General features: G+C 39.1%; 1 protein-coding gene across 1 annotated transcript in view; it reads right to left on the minus strand.

Moving 5' to 3' along the window:
• Nucleotides 1–14572, minus strand: part of SGCZ (sarcoglycan zeta) — a gene marked incomplete at both ends in the record, with an annotated part of 532526 nt that overhangs the window by 165803 nt on the left and 352151 nt on the right. The window contains 2 exon segments of the mRNA XM_082483107.1: nt 1165–1233; nt 1237–1266. Of these exon segments, the coding sequence (XP_082339233.1) occupies nt 1165–1233; nt 1237–1266 (99 nt within the window).

Consider the following 14572-nt stretch of genomic DNA (forward strand, 5'->3'; position numbering starts at 1 on the left):
TGGACATGCTGCAGAGAAGCAGCTGGTTAGGGAAGCCAATGGTCCAGTCCCCAAAAGCAAAGAAAGAACCCATCCCAGCACTCGCGAAAAAGCAGCTATACATCCTTGACACCAAGAATCATGAGCCCGACTAGATTTGAGACTCACCAGTTATCTGCTTATTACCTCATGCAGCTCATTTGCAATTACACTAATAATATAACAACCGAGGGAGAAAAGGAGGTGGAAGAACTCAAATTCAGGTAGTACATCTTGTTGAAGAAGAGCAGTAAGGGAGCATGGACGAGTACACTTGTTCTGAAGATCAGACCAAAAGGGAGATAGAGCCACTAAGCGACTGCAAAGGATGGTTATAAATTTAAAACAACATTGCCGCTTCGTGATTTCCCTCCCAGACCAGAAGGGTCAAGTAGACGATGTATTTGTGAAGAGTAAACCAGAGCGCAGACCTCAGCGATAACGTAGGTTACTGACTAACATCCTTTGTGAATGCAGCAGGAGACAGGCTGAAGAGGAAGCTCCCGAAACGTTTTCATGAAAAGCGTAATGAGGGTAGGGGCTGCTTCACGTTTGCCTCTAATTAACAGAGAAGAAACAGCCAAGAATGTGACGATTAAGCGGTAATGTAGTTGGGATTGGTCACAAAAGGACAGAATTCTCAAAAGTTAGATTAGAAGGAAAATAACTCAAACTAAAAGCTATGTATTTCAAGAAGACAAACTTCAGTAAAAGAACTCTTAGAGAAGATTTCCTGGGAGACTTGCTTAAGGTGAAAAAGGAATTAAAGTGAAATGGTAGCTCCTTAATGAACCAATTTACCCATAGGAGAAGAAAGGCTTCTGATAGATACTGAGGAATATTGACATTTTTGATGCTTTTTTTTCCCGCTTTTAAAATTACTCCCTTAAGTCAAAAGGTCAACACAAATTGGGTCTCTGTTTTAATTGGTGCACAAGTGATAAAGGATTAAGATCCTGCAGGGAAAGGATGAATGCGTTTACGAATGCTTGTATAAGCTAGGTATTTTCAAGCCAGCTGAGTAAAACGAACTTCATTCCAAGGTACCCAAAATCGGCAAGCCATAAATTATTAGCTGAAATGAGTCCACAACAGTGACGTAGCTCAAAGCAGTAGAGTGCAGCAATCCCTCGTTTCCCCACTTACTCCATGGTGGCTCAGACTGTGGGGCAGTTTTTCTGCATGTGAAGGGGATTCCTTTTGGATGAAATTAAATCAGAAGGTCTGTTCAAAGTGCAGCAACCGTCTCTAAAAGGAACAGAAAGGTCCCAATCAATGTGTGATCTGCAGCACAAGCGAGTCCCACAGCAAGTAGCAAGTGCACACGCACCCACGGAATGCTCTCAAACCACAGAGACCTCCTGTGTTCTTCTGCTTCTTGTGCCACTTCAAAGGCTAAAGATCTCGGGGTCAGATCAGCTTACACAGATGCCCTCAGGTCCGAGCTAAGGGCGTTCCTTTATATTAGACCAAGACCTCCTATGGTTCAATATATTTTGCATTCTTTTTCCTTCAACTGCTGTATCCCTTTTCAGCGCTTTTCTGAATTGCTTGTCCCACCTGACTTTTTTTTTTTTTCTTTCCCCTTTTTAAAATTAATAGTGATCCCCTTTTTCATCTTTCCTTCCCAATCAACATCTTTGGTCTTATAGAAGATTCAATATATGGCAGTCATAGTGCCAGATCACGGTCAAGGGGTTCAGCTCTGCCCCCTTGCATCTCTAAATCCTGAACCTACTGCCAGTCACGCCCAGGACTTTGCAGTTCCATCTGTCCAAACTCTGAACATCCTCTCTCATTTACCCTGCCTCCTCCTCATACAAATGAACAACTGAGAGGATGGAAGTCATTACTTCTGTGGTGCCAACTTGATCATTTCCCCCTGCCACAAGATTTTAGACACCATTTCTTCCATTCTGAGCCTCTGGCCAATACCCAAATTTAGAGCCAGGAAGCAGCAGGCACCACGTGTTAGACGTGAGTGAACAAGAACAAAAATAAGACTTGCTTCCCTGAATAAAAACCATGAGAACACCCATGTGCTCCTGTCATCTCCACTAAATGGCTGAAAGGATGCTCTGGCACTTGCTGAAGCAAGACTGGGAAACCTACACACTTGAAAGCAAGAGTTTGTAGGATCGCTTTCTTTTGGCTGTTTTTGAGCAACGCGCGCGACAGGGATGTTTGGTCTAGGGGACCAAACTGATCATAAAGTAAATAAATATGTATACCTATAGTTCAGCTTTTGGGCCGCGGTACAAATTGCTGTTTGCTATTGATCCATTCCTATTGCACCACGTTAGTTTTCGCTGCGTGGCTCACAATTACACAGCCCACGAGCACAAAGTCTATGAAAGCCCATAAAGGATGGATGAGAGCAAACTGTAAAGGTGAAAACCAGAAAGGCAGAATTGGTATCCATCTTTTACAAGGCAAAACAGAGGCAGTAATGATCAACTTACCTTGAACTCTTTCAGAAATACCATGAGCCCTATACCGGAATAGATAATCAAATAAGCTATTTGTAAGCAGCTGGAAGATGCTTATGAGATCAATGATATGCAAAGCAATAAAATGCCAATAACAGTACAAAAATGAAACAATGGGCAATGAAAATAAGCATTAAATAATAATTTTTAGAAACAGACCAACAAGGGAGGGCTAAACCTGATGGCGTTGTTCAGACTGGAGCAGAGATGTTAAAGAAGGCACACAATAATAACCTTAAAGTATGAAAACACTTTCTTGATGCTCACAGATAAGTAAGCAATAAACAGTGAACTTAAAACGAAGGAAGTGAGAATTGGGTGGGTATTAGTAGAACATTGTGACTCTAAGAACTGGACCAGAAATATTTTTCATGGTTGTGCAATAACCATCCAAAAAGATTTTTAAGAACTTTTTGGACATACATGTCTCAAGAATGACACACAATTTAAGCTGTGCTGCAGCAGAGGGTGTAACAGGTGGCTTTTGGAGTCTCTTCCTGTCATTTTGTCTACAATTATTTTTTAGATTTCCACGCAGAGACTATTAAACACAGTATGTGTCTTTGTAAGGTCCAGAATTGGATTTTTGCCTCATCTTTGTTGAGGAAGTCCCTGTGTAAAACACATTTAAAGCTCTTTTAAGCCCACTTTATAACACTGCAAATATCTAAGCCACACAATTAAATAAAGATCAAGGCACACTAGAATACAGTGGAATTTATACTCTTTCTTATTATGTTTTGCAGAATATATTATTTCCTATGTTTATTATATTTGCTGTATTTTACTGAGTATATTTCCAGACAAATGGAAATAAGAATGTTGTTTTCAAAAATATCTTTCAGAAGTCCAAATGCAGCAAATCTGCATATTTTCCCAGATAGCTTTTAATAATAATAAAAAAAAAAAGGTAAAATTAAAATAATGAAAAAATTAAAATAATAAAAAAAGGAAGATTTTAAGGGATGAAGAATGAAGTACATCTAAATTTTCATTTATTGCCCTTCTAGGTGTTGTAAGCATCATAATTTGTTCTAACATCACCCTTGAATCCAAATAGAATAATTATATTTAACATATGGACTCAATTTCAACATTTATAGCCGATGGCATTAATCATCAAAATGTATGTACACTGAGTAGCTTTAAGACCTACGCAAGTCTTTTTGCCTTGACTGTTTAAGGATTATGATAAAATTACTGTCTTGACCAGCAGTAAGCACTGAAAAAGTTTTACTTGATTGTAAGAAAAGAAAACACCTGTTCGTAGTCTTAATAACTAACATAATCCATATGTGTGGCAGCAGTTGTAGAGCAATGGCCCAAGCAAAATTTCTTATTGTGCAGAGAGTGAGGCAGTTTTGCGAATACCCACCTAAGGTATTCTGTAGCGCAATTAAACACGCGGTGAATTATTCACATCAACGCTTTCACACATTCATTTGCTCATATTCCTCATCGCTCACAGGAGAAGGACGGGCAGGGTCCTTGTTTAGATACGGGACGGAAGATAAGAGAAAGGCGGCCGTGAAAACTGGGCTGACAACAGATCACAGACCGAAAACTGCAAAGATGAGCTGGGAGGTGGCGAGTCTCCCGGCAGCAGTGACAGGCTTTGCCTGACGAATTCAGCCAAGCAGATGCAGCGCAGTCTATCCAGAGAACGTGGATGCAGGATAAGTGTCAGTTTTAGCAAGAGAATTGGGCTCTATAATGACAAAACAAAAAAAAGTACAAAAATATGCCTATGAGCACAGACCCTTAGAGGGATCAAAGTAAGAAAACAGGAGAGATTTAAAGGAGGAGATTTTACGGGTAAACCACTCCTGCTAGCGCAGACTGGACGTGCTATGGCATCTCAAGAAGTAAAATAGCAGAGGCATTTCTCTCTTCACCCCAAGAGACAGGTATCTCATTCCATATGCTGAGAGGGGCTTGGGAATGAAGAAAGAGAAGGCTGGGGGGGAGGCAGGGGAAGACAAAAAACGACCAATTCAACTCTGCATTTCTTGGAGAAAAATGTTTTTGGAAGTTTTATTCTTCGCATACTCTTTCCTCAATGTGACCCACCATACATTTCCTTTGATCTATCAACATCCTTCACTAGAAGGATCCTTCCATTACAGTTTAGGCACCTGCCTTGCCGACCTGTTTCTTTTTTTTTTTTTTTTTTTAATTTTCTTTTCAATCTCTGTGAAAGAACCTCAGCTTTTTACATGGAGGTCAGACTAAATGATGTTATGGTTATTTCTAACTGTATTTTCCGTGCACAGAGAATGTACAAAAAAAGGCATACGAAGAAAATCAAAGTTATGAAGGGAGCACGAGAAAAAATATGCAATAAGGTAATCATAAGTCTTTAAAGTCAAATATGTGATCTTCACTATCTGCAGTATGAGGGCATTTTTGTTCTACTGAACAGAAGAAACTTAAAAAATTGTTTTACAGTGAATCCGGCACTTGTTGAAACTCTAGGTAAGTACTCTGTGTCTAACGATTAACGATTCACTAAAGAAAAATACAAAATGGAGAGAAATATATGTCAAGTCACTTCTGAAGTGGCTAAAACAGCCTTTCATACCTATTTTTCAAGGCATATAATCTTAGGTATGTCTTAATTTAAAAGCAGCAGCACTCACAGGTATATTTTTTCAAGGCTGACTATCTTAGTTCTTCTGTCTTGGTTCAAAGGAAAAATACTTCTTCAGAATAATGTGCACAGACTTAACCAGGAAGAAAAGATCCTTAACAGCCTACAAACCTTACAGCTTTGAAATGCTGAACACATATTAATTCATTGGGTTGTTTCCTTTCACTTACAAGCGTCATGAAATTTCTGAATTTCACTACTAGTGGCATTACTCACCGGTAAGAGAGACTCATCTGGAATTTAATAGCCACATTTTGGTAATGTAATTTTGACTGCATTTTTGGTAGGGAAGAAAGATGCATTGTGAGAAAAACGAATAAAATAATAAATTAAAAAAAAAAATTAAAGGAGGGATTCTTCCCCATTACCTTTGTCATGTGTTTAAGAACAGAACAAATGATAAATTATCCCCAAACACACATCATAAGCAGTAATTGCATCTGATGTTCTACGAAGTCAACTGGAATCCTTCTTTTGATTATATTTATGGTTCAGAAGCTACTTGCATGTACGCAGAGGATGAAAAGTTTCTGCTTTGAGTGAAGATGAAACAATCCATCTGTTGGGATATGTAAGTTTTTGGACTTGTGCATTTGCAATGCATATAAAAGCATACTTGCATAATAGGTCATCAGCAAGATGTTGATGGAAAACAAAAAAGGAAAAAGAGGGTGACGAAAAAAAATTCAGTACAGCCATTCTCTTTTGGTAGCACTACTTCCAAATTAAGTGCATTTAGGGAGAGTCAGTTTTCCAGGAAGGTTAAATAATTAGCAATAAACACTTTGTCTAAATTAAAAGTCAGTAGAAAGCAGGAAAAAAGAAAAATTATGAATCTCGTCTGTATGCAAACACCGTTCTGCCCAAACTGCATGTTATGTGCTTTATACCAAAACCTCCGTGTACAACTACAGCAAATAATTCACTTTTTTTTCCAAAAGCAAAAAAGGATGTAGTGCAAGTACAGAAATTTAAGATCTCTACTGCTGTCTTGTAAGCAGTACAATCTAATGGGTACTTCCACTTCCCTCTGCTCTCTTATTTTCCCTACCTTGTGTTTTGAAAACCAGCACCAGTGGTTTGAATCTTCACCAGTGATAAAATAACTCTCTCTTGCACTATTGTGACACAGTGAATACGGTGAGATTCATTATGAAAGTAGGAAAAATAGTCCTGTAGAACAAATCTAAGCTAAACCAGTTATGATCTTTTAACTGAGGTCTAATTCAGATTGAAAGAGATCACAATTTTTTTTAAAGCATCGCTTTCATTTAAACTCTAAATATTAAAATTTATTTCTAATCTAACTTTATCGGTTTTGTTTGAAGTGCATCTTGAAAATTGTATCCGAGAGGGCATCTGGGAATTTAGCTGCATAACAAATGTAATTCCATATAAATCAGATGTTTATAACAATAAAAAATTGCTGTTGGGGACATTAACACTTTGGCTAACAGCCTAAATGTTCAAAAAAATGGCCTTGTCACGGACAAAAGATGTTTCTGCAGAATGTTGGACAATTTGAGTACTACAATCATTTTCAAACAAGGTACTGAATCTAAGCTGTCTCTTTTGCCCTCAAACGTTTTCATAATCAAAAATCAACATGATTGACCACTGCAAATCCTTCAAAATACTGGAGGAAAAACACACATAAAATTGCACAATTACCAGTCAATCCATTAATATCTAAAAAAAAAAAAAAAAGTAATCTATTTATGCTTGTACCCACAGAGGCAGGAATTAATTAAATGCTGATATGGCATTTATAGAGCATAGGAGCAGTGCTTTTCCAGTTGTTTACTCAAATTTTATTTACATAAAAAGGGTAATCCCCCATTTTAGTAGTAGAGCACGTTAACTGCTTAAACATCAGCAAACTACTACTGTACCTCAGGCAGCATTTTTAAGAGTCTTTAAACTGATTTTTATAAATCACAGCAGTGATATTACAGCTGTGTTGTTTTGAGATTTGTTTCAGGTGTGAAGAACTTACACTTTCCGAAAGTTCTGTTTTTCCAGCTATTTCAGTTGGTCTCATTAAAAACAATACTCCTTCTTATCAAGCTGGTCATTTTTATGATTTATGGCAGTTTATACAATTGTACTGTTTCACAACTGACAAATTGAGACGAGTGGGATTACGGCTAATCCTCTTGTACATCCGCAAGAGACTCATCCATGTTACTTAGAGAGCAGAGTCAGGTTACATAAAGGTTATCTCTGAAGAACTGGAAAACTGTGTTTCTGCTCCAAGTCCAATTTAAGTCTGCTCTAAGTCTAATTTAACTGAGCAACATTGTCTTATACCTATGGTTTGTTCATGTGCGATAAAAACCCTTGTGATTTAATTTGGCAATTTGATAACACAGATTACATTCTTCCCTGATTCAGTCTGAGTTTCTTAATTGCTAGCTAGGGATCAGCTAGGCAGAGTTTTTCCTCTAGGCAAATCTCAGATAGCACTGGTAATCCAGGCAGTCTTAAGAAACATACACGCTTTTCAAGAAGGAAATTAACTTACGTTTTAAAGCACATACATGTCGACTAAAAGTATACATTAGCACACACTTTTCTTTGTAGTGCCCTCATTCGTTCCATTCTTGCTAAGTTGAGTAGAGCAGAATATTTCAGTTGCACAGGACCTACAACGATCATCTAGTCCAACTGCTTGACCAATTCAGCGCTGACCAAAAAGTTAAAGCATGATATCAAGAGCATTGTGCAAATAAACACTGACAGGCTTGAGGCATCGACCACCTCTCCAGGAAGCCTGTTCCAGTGTTTGACCACCCTCTCGGCAGAGAAACGCTTCCTGATAGCCAGTCTAAACCTCCCCTCTGAACCATTCCCCTGTGTCTTACCACCAGATACTCGGGAGAAGAGATCAGCACCTCCCTCTCCACTTCCCCTCCTCAGGAAGCTGTGGAGAGCAATGAGGTCACCCCTCAGCCTCCTTTTCTCCAAACTAGACAAACCCAAAGCCCTTAGCTGCCCCTCATAGGGCATTCCTTCCAGCCCTTTCACCGGCTTTGTCGCCCTCCTCTGGACACAATCAAGGACCTTCACATCCTTCTTAAATTGTGGGGCCCAGGACTGCACAGAGTACCCAAGGTGAGGCTGCACCAACACTGAGCACAGCAGGATAACCACCTCTTTTGAGCAGCTGGTGATGCTGTGTTTGGTGGACCCCAGGATGCAGTTTGCCCTCTTGGCTGCCAGGACACGCTGCTGGCTCCGATTGAGCCTGCTGCCAACCAGAACCCCCAGACCCCTTTCGGCAGGGCTGCTCTCCAGCCACTCCTCTCCCGACCTACACCTGTGCTTGGCGTTACTCTGTCCTAGGTGCAGGAGCCGGCATTTGGACTTGTTAAATTTCACCCTATTAATCATAGCCCGATGCTCCAACCTATCTAGATCCCACTGTTAGATGAGGTATTAGCTGAGGAAAATCGTACTTAGTACACACTTCGTGCTTAGGCTTATAAAATGATCTTGAGCAGACAAAAGACTGTATCTAGACAAACCTCAGCAACAGGTTTTTTAAACCCTTCGAAGAACAGTGTTTCTTTAGTTTGCGAGCTGGACGTCCAGCTCAACTCCTTATAAGCTGATTTTATCTGATGTCGGATGGAAATTAATTTCTGGCTGTATAAACCTGAAGTTTTACTATCTGAGTGAAGATGAGCCCGTTCATAAATGTGAGTTTCTACCTTCCTGCAATCATACGTTCTCAAAACATATCAGGCAGTAATAGCGTCATTAAATACAGGAATGTTTTTATAGTGGTACGCATTTCTATCGGGAGGCTTCCTTGAATCCTAGTTTGAACAATCTGATTGATTATGTTCTTTTAACAGAAAACTTCGGTGAAACCCCAGAGAACAGAAACCCAGTTGTGGGTAGTCTACCATTGTATGCACTGCAAAATGAAGATATCTGTTGATGCGTCAGATGGCAGACACATACTGGGGTGATAAAAATGTATTAAGATTATGCCATAGTCAGACATAATGCAGCTCTCAAATAACAGCAAGAACTACTCAAACACAGGAAAGGGCACCAAGGTTTCAAAGACATCGTGTATAACATTTGATCTGTCTGGTACGCACACATATCAACCAGTCTCATATACACCTGAAAATTAGGTCTTGGAAACATGGGAACTTAGAAGCGTGCCATGGATTACAGAACACGTTTTCACGCAGTATCAATAGCGCTGCACATATTTCTTCAGTCAACTAAGAAAGCAATAGAAATGTAGAATCACTGCAGTTGGATGGCACCTCCAGGGTTTGCCTAGTCCAGCCACCCAGGAGCTCAGAGCAGCGTCAGCTAGAGCAGCTCACTCGGGACACTGTCCCATCGGGCTCCGACTGCCTCCAAGGACGGGGATGCCACAACCTCCTCGGGCAACCTCTCTCAGTGCCTCATCAACCTTATGGGAAAAGAAATTTTTTTAGTTGTCCTTTACAAAAAACTGTTTGTTTCCACTTTTTATGCTAGAAAAACAGTAAGATAATAGAACATATTGTCAAAGACTCAGACTGGAATATACAGAACTAACATGAAGGACATACAGAGAAATGGCGAGGCTCCTAGTACCTACGGTGAGGGAAATCTTGGGTCAGGTGAAGGCACTGAGATTTCTGTCACCGTTTTTACTTAGTTCAAATTTCATATTGACACAATAGAAGCCCAGGAGTTATCATAATTCTCGCTCAGAAATGGAGACGATAAAGCACCTGAGTTGATTCCTTCAGCAATTCAATTTTACATAGTTATCCTTACACTGAGCTCGCCTAAAACTTCAAATTTTCTCTCCCAGATAGGTATTGACTATTGATGCCACGATACCAAGAAATACATAAGTCATCATTTCCATTGGTAATATCTTCCACTGCATCATGCATTCTTCTTTCCTAAAAATATCTATGCAAAGACAGTACGTAGTACTTCTTAACTGGTCTGATAAATACTATATGCAGAATTAAAGGAATCCTAACCCTACATTCTTAACCCTATCTTTATAAATCCGATGTTTGCAAACATTCAGAACCATGTTAGTCATAAACAATTTCAGCATAAACAATTTAGGTAACAATGAGAGGAGGAGGAAAAAAAAATATGTTGTTGACCCCAAATCTCACAACGAAAGTATTCTATCTCCAAGCTCCTCATTTTCAGTATCATAAGGAGTTTAAAGAACTCAGTTATATCGAGAACTCGGACAAATTAGAAGGGCAAATCCCATTCACCATTTCCAGAAAGCGTTTTCAGATTTTAACTGCATTTTCCGTCAGCCAGCATAACTCTGTGACACACAGTCGCAGAATGCCGAGTCTCTATAATACATGATAAACCAGCACCTACTCTAGGAAGACGGACTGCACTGGGTGAAGCGTCCCAATTTACAACAAGTTTTCTTGTTATCTAAGAATCCACAGTTTGTTTCAAGAAGGTATTTAGCAATTATGGCATGAACCAATGCTGCCACTGAATCATATTAGGGGAAAAAAAAAAAATCCAGACTAGCTAACAAAACAAACATTAACATGTAGTAAAAAAAAGACTACGTTAAAACAAACAACTGGAATCCTGACTGCTCTTTTGCCTTTTAATCTCTAACATGCACTCTGTTTTACCACATTTCTCAAAAATCTGATGTTGTCTTATCTCTACAGCTTCTGAGATGAAGTACGTGCATTACCATTCCGAGATTAGAGTCTCTACGTTATACGTCAAACATTGTTTTCTTCTACATTGGTATATCCTACAGCTTCCAGCTTTAAATACCTAAAAATTGTTGGCAGGGCCATCTGTTTTATTATTCCCCTTGGCACAGGCTAAATTTATCACATAGGTCTGAAATAGATTATACGTTGTTTTATTAGATTAATTTAATTGTGTATTGGCATCAGTATGTGTCAAAATTAATGGCTTTTTAATGACAGTACATGCTAATGATTAACTAGAAATACTGAGGAGGGGTGAAGGCATGGCTTTAGAAATGATTAATACAACTTTTTTTTTTAATGTTACTTATATATAAAAGTGACACACATACAAAAGAAAGAAAAAAAAGGAAGAATGAAACTAGCTTTGTCTCCCTCTTCCTTCCATCATGGGAATCAAAGGAGAACAATAAAGTACAGAAATAATATATTTGTTTATCAACACTAAGTACTTTGCAAAAATATATTTCACAGAAAATGAGACAATTTTTTTTTAAAAAAAGAGCGAATACCACATCACTATGATATTATATCTACAAAAATAAACCACACAAAACAAGTTTCATCCTGACCCAAGTTTTATAATTCTTTGACAAATTCTACCTGCAAAGCAGGACAGAAGCACATTACGTTCCCCTGCACACACCCCAATTTAAAAACAAAACAAAACAAAACCACACACTTCAAAAACCACAGCAAAGAATGAGTTAAAAATAATTTTTAAAAATAGTAAAAATATTTTCTTATATTGCGTTTTCAAAATACTGCATAACAAAGGGAAGTCCTTAAGCTATTTGCACCAGAAGTTAAAAAACCTAATTTGATAGAAAATTTATTGACATAAAAACATTTAGGGGAAAAAAATTGTATTTAAGATACTTAGAGTAGTGGGATTAAAAGGAGTTTTTCCTAAACCTCTGCCAATGCCTAAAATCAGTAATATAGATTTTAGTCTTATACAGATATTTAATGTCATGCAGTCAGATATTTAGTTTCATCACCTGAAGTACAATATATCTCCATAGCCCTATGGAGATATAGATAATCATAGATGTGATTATTTTTAGAAAATAAAAATCCACATAACTCCTTAGATGCTAAAAACTGGTATAAAAGATGGACTTTCACACGTTAAGTCTCCCTTTCTCACCCTTATTTACCTCTGCCTGATTCTCTGCTGTTAGCGTACCTCCCCTCAATCCTCTCACTTCATTCCCATAACTCTTTCCACTGAGCTGTAACTTCGCAGACCCATTACCTGTTACTGCACAGCCGATCTGCTTTTTACTCTTATTTAGCAATGACCTTGATAGAGATTAAACTTACCGGGTTTCAAAAAATCTGAGTGGATCGACTTTGACTGTATTCAAGGCCTCTTACGTGTAAGGGTCTCCATAAGGTTTTGGTGCTCATGCTTCTCCTTACTGTTTTTGGAGATAAGCAATGGTTTGTTGTTTGTTTTTTTTTGTTGTTGTTGTGAAATAGCCTTTATTTCTACCCGTACCAGAAATGAGACTCATATTATCTCCCTTTCAAAAATAACTATTAAAAACCCTTACGCATTGTGCAGTAGTTCTCTATTAATTCCATCATAACATTTTCTTCTATATGATTGCATGTTTTGAAAATTTCGTTAGAGGTAGATTATTTTTGATTGATGTTTAATAGCGGCTTAAAATATAAAGCATTCTATAACAATTATATAACTTAGCATTCTAGAACAATTAACATGAATACCGAGCTATATTCAATTTCCAGTCTCCCTGGGAAAACACTTCAGTCACTACGCAGACAATAAGAGCAGAAAATAATTTCAGTGTGACTAATAATACTTCTGATTCATATATGCTTGAAGAATTGCTCAGTAAATTCAACAGCCTGCATGTACAAAGTCAGCAAGAGATTTCTGTACGGAAATGTGTAAGTTATAGGATAAGACTTTGATCACAGTCAGTTTTTTGTAGCAGTATACGCTGCCTCTAGCTCCAGAATTCAGTTTTTTCAGCATTTTTTTTCCCCACTGAGTTTCGTCATTTTTTTTATTAACTTTTTGGAAATCACGGAATCACAGAGTTTCAGAGTTGGAAGGGACCTCTAGAGACCATATAGCCCAACTCCCCTGCCAAAGCAGGATTGCCCAGAGCACATTACTCAGGACTGCATCCAGGCGGGTCTTGAACATCTCTAGAGAAGGGGACTCCCCCCCCTCCCTGGGCAGCCTGTGCCAGTGCTCCGGCACCTGAACCGTAAAGAAGTGTTTCCGTGTATTTGAACGGAACTTCCTGTGTTCTAACTTGTGCCCATAAATACTTGTATAAAACATTAATCGCACATATATTTACCATGGCCATATAAGAGCCTCTTGACTTTAGTTATGGAAACATGCTCTTCTAAGTAAAAACTAAACATGACGTGCAGTCAAAACTGCCGTCAAAGCATGTCTCTGAGAAACGTGTTCACCTGGTTCATCAGTACTTGGACTATGGTAAGACTAACCCCAGCCTGATGCTATTTCGAAAGCAAGTCTGACTTCAGGAAAACCAAAGATTTCTCTACTCAAACTGAATAGTTTGGCAATTACACACTTTGATAGGAGGAGGGGGAAAAAAAAAAAAAAAAACAAAAAAAACCACCCACACAACAAAACAAACAAACCAAATTAATAAAAACCCCCAAAAGCCCATTTTATTTCCTTAAAAGTTGGAAAACACGTCCAAACCTCTAACCGTTTCTGTTTTTTTTTTTTTTTAATCTGAGTAACGGACACTGACACGGCGTCATAGAGTAGTTTGGATTGGAATGGGCCTTTGAAGATCATCTAGTCCAACTCTCTGCAACACGCAGGGACATCCTTCACTACACCACCTCTGCCATTACCTGACTGAAGGTAGCTCCTAGGCTGTTACACTACAACCCAAGCCCAGGAGGAGTAATCTGAAATATTTTTAATATAGTTGGATTCTAAATTAATTGTAGCTGTGAGAAAACATCTAAATAACCATTAATATGGGCAGACGATGGCAAACATTACTTTAGAAAAGCTTTTTGACACCACCACCTGCCTTGCTCTGCTGTGGAACCTGAGGAAGCGTGGACTGCAAGAACAAAGCGCTAGCTGGGTAGAAAACGGCTGGGCCACCAGATACATAGGGCAGTAGTCAAAGGTTTGCTATACAGATGGTAGCCAGTTCAAGCGGAGTGCCCCAGGCATCACCAAGTCCTACGCTATTCAAAATTGTGTTTAGGACCTGGGTGAGGAGACAGAACACACCCGGATCATATCTGCAGATGACGCGAACTGGTAATAAACGAGGAGCTGATAACACTGAAGAGCAGAGCTTCAGTCCTGAGGGACCTCAGGAAACGTGAGGGCAGGGGCAAACAAAAATCTCAGAGTTTATCCCGAGACATGCATAGTTACACTTTTGGGAAGAATAACAACACGCACGCCTACAGGCTGGTAAACAACCAGCTGAGTACTAACCCTGCCGAGAAGCATCTGAAAGCAGATGCCAAGTTGAATACGAGACGACAGCCCACTCCCAGGGAGGCTAAAGCAAACTGCACACGGAGTGGCAACAGGAAGAGGCGCACCAGCAGACCGAAGGAAACTTCTAGCTCCCCTCTACTTGGTCCTGATGAAGCCACATCTGGAATACACGGTCATCTCCGCATCCACC

This window comes from Vanellus vanellus, assembly GCF_965231255.1.
Source record: "Vanellus vanellus genome assembly, chromosome: 4".
NCBI lineage: Eukaryota > Metazoa > Chordata > Aves > Charadriiformes > Charadriidae > Vanellus > Vanellus vanellus.